Here is a 13,667-nt window from a genome sequence, read left to right on the forward strand (position 1 = left end):
ACAAGTAGAAACTTCCTATGATAAAGCAATGACTTATAGTAACCCCCAATAACTACTTGACCTTGTAAAATAAGACATTCGCGATCTTGATCATTTGCCTTCGTTTGTCTAAATTACATAAGACTGGACCATATCTGAATAGATTTTTCTTTGCATATGCTCGAGAAATTGGGGAAAAAAAGGAGGCACACTAGGACCCTGCAGTGTCCCAGGCTGACTTTTTTTTTAAAAGTTTGCCTTTTGGAGTAGAGGAACTGGGAGGGATCAGCATCCCGAGCGAAGCTCTCCTTAAACCTGCCAGTGCCTGCCACATCCAAACAGATGCTCCAACTACTACTACTTGGACACCTCTCTCGCGGCTGTCTTGAGAGAGTCTACCTCCCCTGGCTAAGTGAGTATTCAGAAAACTCTGGGGAAATCATCCAAAGTCCTGCTTGGCTCAAAACACACATTCATCCCATACATTTGGCAGCTCTGCTTGAATCACAAAATTAAAAAAAAAAGTTTTACAATAGTGGAGAAGCCGGAGGATACAGAAGTAGGATCGACTGGAGCTTCTAAAATAGAATTCTCAAGATCTGGGATTAAAAAAAGCCACTTTAGACTTCAAGATCAGCCTGTAGTCAATAGACTAAGGATAATACTTAACCTGCACATAGTCAGATTTCATAGGATTCCTGAAAAATCAGAAACATCAAACCCATGTGCAGTGAGAATATCTTCGCTTTCGAGGAACGGATAGAGACTGAGTATGTGACATGGGTACAAATTTGGCTCTAGTTGTGGCCACGTTGTGCACGTGAATGATTGCAGAATTCCTCAGGTAAGGAACTTCTCTTAGACACGTGTTGATGGCATCAATCCAAAAAGTTCTTCCGAACGTAGAACATCTTCGCATGTGACTTCTCTATGATTTCTATGAGAAAGCTGAACTGTTTTCATTCAGCAAGAACTATAGAATAACCATTCATGGTATTAATATGAACTAAATGAACTCTGAAGGACACTGGATTATTCGTTTCGAACTTGGACTTCCAATATTTATTCTAGATTTTGCTGTTAGACTTTGATATTTCTATTTCTTTTCTAAGAAGATACTAGCCGTGGTTGTTGGAGCCCGGTTATGGCTGTTCAAACCCTAACAGGATTTTCTTTGGTCAGCCTCTTAAGTTTCGGTTACATGTCTTGGGACTGGATGAAGCCAACAGTACTTGGGGATAGTCCTGGTGATGAACCATCTAAATTTCACGCATCAGCTCCATTAAGACCTCCACATATTATATTTATCTTGACGGATGACCAAGGCTACCATGACATCGGGTACCATGGATCAGATATACAAACTCCAACTCTAGACAGGTTAGCTGCTGAAGGGGTCAAGCTGGAGAACTATTACGTCCAACCGATCTGTACTCCCTCTCGTAGTCAACTTATTACTGGCAGGTAAGAAAATGTTATCATGCATACAGTATGTTATCTGCAGGCCCTTCTGTAAATTATTCTATTCTTCCAAAAGTTTGAAACGTTCAAAAACTTCACTAGTCCTATGCCACCACGTAAAAGATGCACGGGTCTCGTGAAAATTCAGTTGGCAAATGCCAGAAGTAGACTTCCTAGAGGGTCATTTGCTGAGGGACGACTAAAGTTACTGAATATGTAAACAAGAGATCACTTGTGTAGCCAGCAGCCCTTGCCAAGAAAGGAACTGCGTTGGCCCTCTTCCAGTTTGATATTAACTCTTTTGATGAAGGACAGAGGAATGTAAAGACTGAGTGTAGAAATGCTCAAGCTTTTGCACACAGTAATCTTTTCAGTTCTACTAAATGTGCTCTGAATGGGTTAAATGGTTAAAAAAATTTAAAAATATAGATTCTATGTTCTCGGTGTTCACAAGGACCATTTTCCCTTCAGTATAGAGTTTCTGCTGCGTATGTAGTTTTCCCCATGGGATTAACTTCCTGATTCTAGGAATGATAGGATGTGCTTACCTGAGAGCTGAACATGGGGTGATGAAAAGATTCGCAAACAAGGTTATGGTGGAAAACTAAGATATTTGTTCTTGTACATGTAAGAATTATCAATTAGAAAGCTGGGTCATAGAGTAGAAGGGATGTCCTCTCTGGCCAAGTCATTATAACTTAACTTTGTTTTATTATAATTTTACAGTAACTCATCCCTAAGAATAAAATGACGTCCTTTTTAACATAGTATTTCTGCCAACTTCTTGTATTTGTCATCTTGGTGTTTTGCATAACTACTAAACCTCAGGACCGTATAAGACAAATGGACCACATGTAGTGTCAAACACTATAAGTGTTACATTATCATTTAGTGAATCTTCTCTCTTCCCTTTATTAATCCAATGGTTTGGTTGGTTTGCTCCGTATTCGATCCATGGAGGATCCCTGAGGTCACACGGACTTTCTAATAGGAAGTAGACCACATGTGACATCTCCAGTTCAAAAAACTATAGTTGTAAATCTATCATGGATGGGAGGTATGCATGGTCTGCCTCTGTTCCATCTATTGTCTATGGGACTGCCGGATATAGTCAAGCACTGTACTCATCAGTCCCAGAGACAATGGTGGAGCAAAGGCCTTTCATGCAGATCCCTACAGTTCAGTAATTTGTCCTCTATCTTAGGCATAGGGGATAACTTCATTTTTTTGTAAAAATTCTTTAAGGATTACCCGGTGAACCTACGTAAACAATTGATAGCTGTCAACCAAATGTTGAGTGGGCCGACAGCTATTTTCCCTGACTCCTTCAGAAACATGAGCACTTAGCTGGGCTCTAGAGGTCTCTATGAGAGAGATACTGCCAAACTCCTCTGGTGGTGACTTACCTCACCAAGACCAAAATGAGTTCCATACAAATTCAGAATTGCGAGCTCCTTCCAAGGCTACATACACATTGGATTCGAGACCGAGTCTACCAACATTGGCGGGTTTGGCCAACATTGGTCTAATGTATATGTGGCTGTTAGATTTTACCCTTTCTGATCCCATTGTCTGTTCCAAAATAAGCACTACACAATATGACTAGAGGTCACTTTTTGGCACATGAACGATTGTTATCTCTTATATACAGAAATCTTTGTCTCTGGAGCAACAATAATGAAAATATATGGAGACTTGATTCTGTAATTACTTAGTTCAGATTAAAGAAGTGATACTGAATTAAGAAACCTGGTACCGTATTTTCCGGCGTATAAGACGACTCGGCGTATAAGATGACCCCCAACTTTTCCAGTTAAAATATAAAATCTTCTCAAAAGTCGGGGGTTGTCTTATATGCCGGGTGTCGTCTCATAGGGTGGGTGCGAAGCAATCTGCAGTCGACGTATATAGTGGGGGGGAGTGGTCCCGATGACGAGGTGAGGGAGCGCCTCACCAGGAAGGTGTAAGTGAAGCAAACTGTCAGCGTCTGGGAAGCCAGGGGTTATGCAAAAAAGAGAGAGAGCGGTGCTGTGCCTAGAAAAACACTCCTCTTTCATTAATCTGGCTCACCCTTGTATCCTATTATCTCCTTCTCTGCCTCTGCTTCACTTACACCTTCCCGGGGAGGCGCCCCCTCACCTCGTCATTGGGACCGCTCCCCCCACAATATGCGGCGACCGCAGATTACTCCGCATCTGCCCTATAAGACGACACCTGGCGTATAAGACGACACCCGACTTTTGAGAAGATTTTCAGGGGTTAAAAAGTAGTCTTATACGCCAGAAAATACAGTAGTTTGAACTATTAAGGTAACCATGGCAGTCCTGTGACAATGGTGGGTAGGGTATACTTTAGGTATGTCCTACACGTTTTCTTATTTAATATTGCACCAGTGGATGGATGCTCCTTTGGTGATGTCATGGCTATTGATGACATCACCCAAGACCGCATCATCCTTGATTGTGTTAGAGCCTGATCCTAGAAACCAGAACTGTCATGGCTGTGGATTGGACACGCCAGGGCTGACAATGTCATTTATTAATGTTTGTTTCTTTGGGAAGCAGAAGCCAAAATGAGGCACATCAGCACATGGAAACTAAACTTAAGTATAGCAGTCCCCACTGACCCAGAACGACTCCAGAACTTGCCCACTTTTCCCACTTTTGTGATCAATGATAACATTTTTTGGATTTTGCCTTAACCCAGGCCCCATAGCTTATTCAGATGGTTTACGAGGCTACAAATTATATCAGTAAATCATTACTGTGAATACTATATTACTTTCCAGCAGGAATAGACAACTTCCCGCTCTCCAGCTGTTCCAGAGCGACAGCTGCAAAGCCCCGGATTGTATCATACACCAGAAAAGAGGTCAATTTTCTATTCGATGAGGGACTCGTAAAGCTGAGGAAAAAGGAATTATGCTAAAAAAGAAATGTAAAAGGTGAAAGATTACTTTAAATCAATAATCAGTGTTATTAAAAACAGTGAGAACCTCAGTCTGGGGAGTTATTATTTTATCAACCTAGAAAACTTTATTTGTATTACTACTTCTTTTCTTTGTACTGGAAAATCCATTATATGGATGTCAAGAACATTCTAACAACCGAAAAGTTTGGAAAAGTTATTTGTCATCATAATAGATGAATTAAATCACATCCATTCGAGGACTCATTCCTATGTGTAACAGCTCATCCATGCAAGATGAAAACCATCACTAAGATCTTTGCTTGAAGTATAAGAAAGCTCAATGTCATGCAAGATGTATCCGATCATACCACGCTTCCATCCTTAAAGGGGTTGTCCACTTTTAGCAAAGTGGGCCCCAAACATTGTAAAATATCTAAAGAAACAAACTCCGCAAGAACTCATCCTCTCTGGGTCCAGTGCCAATATCTTGCCGATGTTCTGGTCTCGGTGTTATGGTTGTAGCTGTTATTTCACGTAAAAGGTGTGTGTCTATGCTCTAGCCAATCACTGAGCGCTGCGGATTGTACACTGCGCTCAGCGACACATGATGTCAACCTTGGCTGAGTCGTTGAACTCAGTGATTGGCAATGTGATGTCACCTCTACAGCCAAAACATTGAGACTGAAAAACCGGCACTGTACTAAGTGTAGGTTAATACTTTCTTTTAGGCATTTTACAAAGTTGTGATCCACTGTCTAGAAAGTAAACCACACCTTATTGTAGGACATAAAGTGAGAATTGTCCATTATTCTTTTCATTTATTAACATATCTCAGATGTTCATATAAAGCTCTTGCTGTTTTTCATATTTACGGAAAGTGATCCCACAAAGTGATAAGGACATTTCTTTTTAAGCAAAAATAGGGATTAAAACTTAAGATTTAATACACCATTAAAAGGTGCCAAGACACAACAAAACATATATAATTAGAACCTTTAATAGGTCTTGTAATGAAAACACTCACACGAGAGGACCGGGGGATACGGATATCACCCCACTGTTACCATTCTGTGACGGAGCTTACACAGTCGCAGCTCTCTGGCGCACCCCTTACCCTCAGGTCAGTCAGGGAACTGCACCTAGAATAAGTAGTCGTCGGAGAGGCTGCCCTGTCACGTACTGGTTATCAGGGCACTCTGCAGTGAGGGTGGTATATATATCACCAGTCCCAGGCCGGGAATATACTATATAATTGTCTAAGGGTCACTTCCGTATTTCTGTCCTTCTGTCTTTCTGTCTGTCACGGATATTCATTGGTCGCAGCCTCTGTCTGTTATGGAATCCAAGTCGCTGATTGGTCTCGCCAGCTACCTGTCATGGGTGCCACGACCAATCAGCGGCGGCCACAGTCCGATTAGTCCCTCCCTACTCCCCTTAGGTCGGCGCCCGCTCCATACTCCCCGCAGTCACCGCTCACACAGGGTTAATGCCGTGGGTAACTCACTCCGTTACCGCTGCTATTAACCCTGTGTGACCAAGTTTTTACTATTGATGCTGCCTATGCAGCGTCAATAGTAAAAACATCTAATGTTAAAAATAATAAAAAAAACAACAAATCATTATATACTCACTTTCCGCGACGCTCCGGTGCCAAGAATGGTATGGGAGAAGGACCTGCCATGACGTCATGGTCATGTGACTGCGACGTCATCACAGGCCCTGCACACCTGCACGAGAAGGACCTGCCGTGACGTCACGGTCATGTGACCGCGACGTCAGCACAGGTCTTGCGTGCCTGCGCGAGAAGGACATGCCATGATGTCACGGTCATGTGACCGTGACGTCATCACAGTGCCTGCACAATAACGACCTGCCGTGACGTCACGGTCATGTGACTGCGACGTCATCACAGGTCCTGCACGCCTGCGCAAGAATGACCTGCCATGACGTCACGGTCATGTGACCGAACTACAAGGGGTCCTCGGAAGTTGAGTATATGTTTATTTTTTATTTTTTAACCCGTGACATACGTGGCTGGGCAATATACTACGTAGCTGGGCAATATACAACGTGACTGGCCAATATACTACATGGCTGGGCAATATATGACGTGGCTCTGTGCTGTATACTACATCGCTGTGCAATATACTACGTGGCTCTATGCTGTATACTACGTCACTGGGCAATATACTACGTAACTGGGCAATATACTACGTGACTGGGCAATATACTACGTGGCTGGGCAATATACTACGTGGCTGGGCAATATACTACGTGACTGGGCAATATACTACTTGGGCTGTGCAATATACTACGTGGCTGGGCAATATACTACGTGACTGGGCAATATACTACGTGGCTGGGCAATATACTACGTGACTGGGCAATATACTACGTGGCTGGGCAATATACTACGTGACTGGGCAATATACTACGTGGCTGGGCAATATACTACGTGACTGGGCAATATACTACGTCACTGGGCAATATGCTATGTAACTGGGCAATATACTATGTGGCTGGGCAATATACTACGTGGCTGGGCAATATGCTATGTCACTGGGCAATATACTGCATGACTGGGCGATATACTACGTGGCTGGGCAATATACTACGTGGCTGGGCAATATACTACGTGACTGGGCAATATACTACGTGACTGGGCAATATACTACTTGAGCTGTGCAATATACTATGTGGCTGGGCAATATACTACGTGGACATGCATATTCTAGAATACCCGATGCGTTAGAATCGGGCCACCATCTAGTATATATATAAACCTCCGATCCGTCACTGCCAGGATCCCCCAATAACACCAGAATGGTGTGCTGCCAACAGTTCCTCATTAGATATAAGCCCGATCCGTTAACAAGCTTATATCGGGTCAGAAACCAACCCCTGGTAGCGTATAAGTACTAGCCGAACTCACAGACATGGGAAATCGGATTTTGAGATAAAAGAGCAGCCCAAGATTAATTGATATTTTAATTGCCGAAAGACGCACTAAAAACTATAAATATATACAGAGAAACATGCAGAAAATACAGCCAGAGGTAAAGATAAAAATTAGGGTACGGTACAAAAGATCGTTGTAGGTGTCAAGTTACTGTTTCTTATAGCATGTGGCCAGGGAAGCGCTCAAGTCCACAGTCACCTTCTTATTTCTTGGTCCGTCTCCACACGTGACGCGATGCGGCTTCCATGGCAGAACGAAGATGGGGCTAAAAGTATGTAGCTAGCTTTTAACCCTTTGCACATCCCCTTCCATATTTACCACTACCCCTCTGGGTTGGGCTGAAATCTCTGCCCTTTACCTCCTAGCCAAAATAAACGTATCGGGAGGCGGTTATTTTTTCTTAACTGACACTACTATTTTGTACCCATGTTATGGATGTCTATAACGGGGCTGGATGCCCACAGATCCACATGAGCATTTCAAAACTCTTGCTAGAGATCCTAATGTGTATCTGAATTGGGTGAGATCGTTTCAACTTATTATTGGTCTATATCACCCTGCCAGGTCCTTCCACTACATGCCAGTGGTACTGGAATTGGTAGTCAATTGCAGACGGTAGTCAATTGCAGAAGATTGGTGCTTTATCAGTGCCTGGTTGTTTATTTTGGCAGACCTTTTTAAGGTTCTACTTATATATGGTTTATTGTGTCTTGGTACTATTTAATGGTTTATTAAATGTTAAGTTTTAATCAATATTTTTGCTAAAGTTTTCCATATTTAGCAAGACAATGTAAAGCCACCTGGGATGTAGTCCATTATTATCATTAGATCTCTGATATTTGTATCCAGCTTGTTGAAATAAACCTTGCTATAAGTTGTCCTTTTTGATTCATGAACTCATTACCCAATGCTGTTTACCTTTTCCACCCACTGTTTTCTGTATAGTCAATCTTCCCAAGTACAGTTTCTCATTGTCCTTTTCTTTTTATTTCCTAGATATCAGATCCATACTGGTTTACAACACTCCATCATTCGTCCACGGCAAGCTAATTGTTTGCCCCTTCATCAGGTCACACTGCCTCAGAAGCTACAAGAAGTTGGCTATGCAACACACATGGTCGGAAAGTGGCACCTGGGTTTCTATAAAAAAGAATGCCTCCCAACGAGACGGGGCTTTGACACCTTTCTTGGTTCTTTGACCGGCAATGTGGACTATTACACTTATGACAACTGTGATGGACCAGGAGTATGTGGCTTTGATTTACATGAGGGAGAGAATGTAGCATGGGATCTTGCTGGCAAGTACTCCACACTTCTCTACTCCCAACGTGTAAGCCATATCTTGGCGGCTCATAACCCACAACAGCCAATATTTATATACATATCTTTCCAAGCGGTGCACACTCCCCTTCAGTCCCCTCGGGAGTATATATATCAATATAGGAATATGGGCAACGTATCAAGGCGAAAGTATGCTGCCATGGTAACTTGTATGGATGCAGCTGTAAAAAACATCACTCGGGCTTTGAAAAAGTATGGTTACTATGACAACAGTGTTATAATTTTTTCATCGGACAATGGAGGTCAAACATTTTCTGGTGGAAGTAATTGGCCTTTAAGGGGCCGCAAAGGAACATATTGGGAGGGAGGTATAAGAAGCTTGGGTTTCGTCCATAGCCCCTTGATCAAGAAGAAAAGGAGGACTAGTAGGACGTTAATGCACATAACCGACTGGTATCCAACAATAGTAAAATTGGGAGGAGGAAATATTTCAGACACAGAGGGACTAGATGGTTATGATATGTGGCCATCAATCAGTGAAGGAAAGGAATCATCTCGGACTGAAATTCTGCACAATATTGACCCTTTGTATAACCTTGCCAAAACTGGGTCCATGCAAGAGGGTCAAGGTGTGTGGAATACCGCTATTCAAGCCTCTATAAGAGTCAAAGACTTTAAGTTGATAACAGGAGATCCTGGTTATAGTGATTGGATTCCACCTCAGACCCTCACCAACTTCCCAGGAACCTGGTGGAATTTAGAACGTCATACCGATGGAGCTCGTAAGTCTGTATGGCTCTTCAACATCACAGCAGATCCTTACGAACGTCATGACCTGTCTGCACAGAAGCCAGATGTGGTGAAGGAATTACTGACACGTTTGGCTTTTTATAACCGTAGTGCAATTCCAGTGCGGTATCCTAATGAGGACCCAAGGGGTAATCCAGAACTCAACGGTGGTGCCTGGGGACCATGGGCTAGCGAAGAAGATGATGAGGATGATGAAAACTGGATTAGAAGAGGACATTTAAAGAGCACAAATAAAAAGAAAAAATGCAAGATTTGCAAGTTAAAAACTTTCTTTCGAAAGCTGAACACACGTCTTATGTCTAATCGCATCTGAAAGAAAAAATTAAGAAAATATTTTTGCCCTTGTTTTCAAACTGTTTCTTGTAGCACAATTTACTTTGGATTAATTACAAATGGATCATAGAGTGCGGAGCTCTACAAGGCTCAACGAGAACTACAAGTCCAAAGAAGCTGGATGTAGCATTTATGAATGCATCAACAATTCTGAATATACAGAAGAAATTCAAAGACTAGACATGTAATCCGGATGGATTATACAGATGACACTTTTATATGGTTGAAATGTAATCAAGCACATTCTAAATATTAAAGGGAATATTTACTTATTTTGGACGACTTCCAGAGCCTTAAAGACAATTTATAGTCACGGACGTAATATATACTAATATTTTTTTTAATTATAGGCAGTATTTACTGTGGCACTTTTTAGATTAAGAAGATGGCAGTCTAGCCATTAAATTTCCTGTTTGTGGATATTTTTTGATTCTGTCAGAAATAATCTATTTTTACAGATATACTTATAGTAAAACCTTCTCGAGACAAATTCCCAAAATTTGGAAAATTGGTCTTCTGGAAAGGTGGTCCTCTCAAAGGAAAAGGGTCAATATATATATAGAAGATAAGGAATTGAAACTAAATTATAGAAAATCTGATCAAGAGAAGGATATTCTTCTCAAAGAGGTAATTTTTGTAGAGAGGTTATTATTCTGAACCTCTAAGTGACTTGACCGTATGCTAAGGTTTTCATATCTGAAGCACAGGAAGTATCTACCAAGCTACTGTTTTATTGTATCTTTGTCAAGACGTTCAACAGACGATGGCAGGTCTTAGGACAGCCAACAAAAAGGCCTTCTCCATTGCAGATAGATGACAAATAAAAAATTAAATGTTTCAAAATGTGACTTAACAAATCTATTGTCATGTGGTGGGCTACGAGATTGTTCTTTAGATATACACAGTTACATAAAATATGGAAGTCTGGACAAATCAAGATGCTAAACTCATGACTATGTTGGTTTGAGGAATCCAGTATAATTTACCATAGGCGATGGTTGAAATATAGTACAGAAGTAAGGTTTTCTTGACTATCATTGTACATCACAGACTGGACTGGTATCCAAAACCTGAAATTTCAGAAATAAAGGAGCTAGGCAGCTTCGATATGTGGTTATCATCTGTTAATCAACTTCGATAAGTCAAGAAATCAAAGTTAAAAGCCTATAAAGAAGGATGTAATTGCAAAGTCAAGTTAGTTGTATAGAGTCATAGAGTCAAATATTGAGGAAGTAAGCAAGGATTTGGTTTCCCAGTTTAAGTCTGTAAAGGATGGTCAATGAATTGAAGACTCAAGTGGTTGGATAAGGGTCCAGTGGTCACATCAGGGTATAAAGAAGATAGTTAAGGATTAAAGGAATGAGAGGGATGAAGAATGATAAAGTTGTCTAAAGAATGAAATATTGAGGAGGATATAGTGTAGATACTGGAGCCCAACTCATTTCGACAGATGTTTGAACATTAATTAACAAGGGAGTAAAGAACGTTGTCAAAGTTTAGATGCGTGTCCTATGCTAAAAGATGGAAAGGGTACCAAGGCACAAGTTTTAGAATGGCGGCATATTTTGATAAAAGTCATCCAAAGGGAGAGAGCCCGGTTTAAATAATGGTTACGGTTTGCCAGTTTCTTTATATATACCTTGGTTGGACCTGGTAAATGTATTTGATGGCCTATGTACAGGCTGGGTCATCAATACTAGATTGGTGCCTTTCTGGTCAGAACTGCAGCATCCCCAGCAATCAGCTGTTCTTTGCTCTAGTGGCTGCTTGATGTGGAAGCTTTGAACTGAGCTACTAAACACTGCTGCTGGCTGTTGCTGGGCGCTACTAAACACTGCTTCCGGCTGTTGTTGGGCGCTACTAAACACTGCTGCCGGCTGTTGCTAGGTATTGAAGCTTCTTTCACATAGAAGCTAAGCTGGAGTAGCTGACGACGGTTAGCAGCGGCTGCTACACTTTGACTAAAGTTGCGCTTAAGTAGATAATTCTCAGAGACTGGCCTTTTTCATAAGCCAAACTTAAAAAACTTACGGAGTAAGATGTACCAAAATTGTGGACACAAGTTGAAATCTAAGTTATCAAAAGTTGCATATTTTTTGGCCCAATTAGATTTTGCTAAAAAACAACTTTTATTCCCAAGAGGTGTCAGACTTTGATGATTTCCTCCATCAGTCTCTTCCTACCAATGACTGATATGAATTTATGTTTAATGATGACCACTGACCAGTACAATATCATTAGTAATGACTTAGGCTTTTCGGCACTCATACCTCACCTTGCTAGAAAGCCAAAAAAACTGCCTCCATAAAATACACATAATAGACAACCTCTCATCTGGTGACTCTGTTTTGTCTTGGTTTATCCAGTAATTTTAATGTTGACATTTATAAAACCATGGAAAAAGAAGTTTGTGCAATATAGTTAGATTTCTAAAAGCCTGAAGGCTGTAAAAGAAAGGTGACTCATTCAAGTAGGAAGATGATTTATCAAGCGTTATGTGGAACATTAGAAATGCCTTTGACATGGCAATTTAATGGAAAAGCAAATCCTTTTTACACTCTGGATTGTTAATAAAAATGGAGACAAAATAATAAAAGCATCAGCTTGTTTCATCAGATAAAAATGTTCTAAAGTCACACCATGTGTGGAAAGTGTTGGTGATGTGAACATGGTTGCTACCAGGTAAGTACAACTGTGGTATGTAACACTGACATCACCAATCATAGAAAAAACCCCTATAACGTTCCTACATGGAATCACTCAGAGGGACTGGTTAGCAAAACATGGCTGCCTTCGTATTAAAAAATAGCGCCATTCCTGTTCACGGGTTGTATGTGGTATTGCAGCTGTGCCTCAATCACCTTACTGGAGCTGAGCTCTAGAATCAAAAAAATACCTGTATGGAGCTGTTTTTTGAAAAAAGGTTTTGAACACAGAGCTGAAGTCTCTCATTCATTCTCAGGATCGGTTCGGGTACCAATATTCGGACCACCATATTTTTCTAATTCTGGACGATTCCTTTAATGGATGTCTGACTATTGGTTCCCCCTTCGATCCTGTGAATGAATGAGAGACTTTAGCGCCGTGTCCAACTTTTCCTCAATTTCCGCGACACCTAGTTGAGCGCTAAATCAGCACACCTTCGTCCAGTGGGACTGCTGACGTTGAGCGGGGGGCGCCATGTCGACTGTTTAGGGTTCCAACCTCCGCAGTCAGGTAGGTGAACAGTTTGACAGGGTTTATTATGGACCTTTAGCCTTTTGTATATTCATGTTCCTGATATTATAACTAACCCATCTATAGTCACCTTTTTTTAAAGAGTTTTTGTATATACTAACATATACTTTTAAGTGAATTATTGCATTAAAAGCTATTTTTTAGGGGTTTTTTTCTACTTAGTTCTTACTGATATTTGACCCCAAATTGCCATATAGTTTACAATGTTTTTTTTCTTTTGTTATGTGCATTCCCCATTCTGGAGCATCTTTTCTTGCAAATCTATATTATGTCTTTCCTTCCGTTATTACTCCTGGAAATGTATGAATAGATTTACAATTGGGTGTTACCATTAACCCTGTCAATCTTATGTGCCCCAAAACTCTTTGACACTACCCAGTGAGTGGTGACCGTATCAAATTTTGTAGGGACACATCCTATTGACAGCAGCAGTGGTAACACCCGGTTTTCCTGGGCTTCAGTATTGTTTGTGCACATATTTACTAAAACTGTTTCATCGGTAGTACTGACAGGTCCCTCTTAAAGGGGTTGTTCTGGATTTAAACCTTAACCTATCCTAAGGATAGGTCACCAATGTGTAATCGATGGGGGTGCAACAACTGGCACTCCAGCCAATCAACTGTTCCCGTTGTTGGCCGGTACTGGCCAGTTAAGGAGCTGCACAGCTCCGTCGACGTAATAGTGGCCGCAGCTGGGT

General features: G+C 41.2%; 1 protein-coding gene across 1 annotated transcript; it reads left to right on the forward strand.

Moving 5' to 3' along the window:
* The first annotated feature begins 278 nt into the window (after positions 1-278).
* Positions 279-10,572, forward strand: ARSI (arylsulfatase family member I). The gene is made up of 2 exons (XM_069763575.1): positions 279-1,443; positions 8,306-10,572. Exons 1-2 carry the CDS (start codon positions 1,124-1,126, stop codon positions 9,711-9,713), a joined length of 1,728 nt encoding a protein of 575 aa, XP_069619676.1. The 5' UTR covers positions 279-1,123; the 3' UTR covers positions 9,714-10,572.
* Positions 10,573-13,667: the final 3,095 nt, after the last annotated feature.

This window comes from Ranitomeya imitator, chromosome 4 (genome assembly GCF_032444005.1).
Source record: "Ranitomeya imitator isolate aRanImi1 chromosome 4, aRanImi1.pri, whole genome shotgun sequence".
Classification (NCBI taxonomy): Eukaryota; Metazoa; Chordata; class Amphibia; order Anura; family Dendrobatidae; genus Ranitomeya; species Ranitomeya imitator.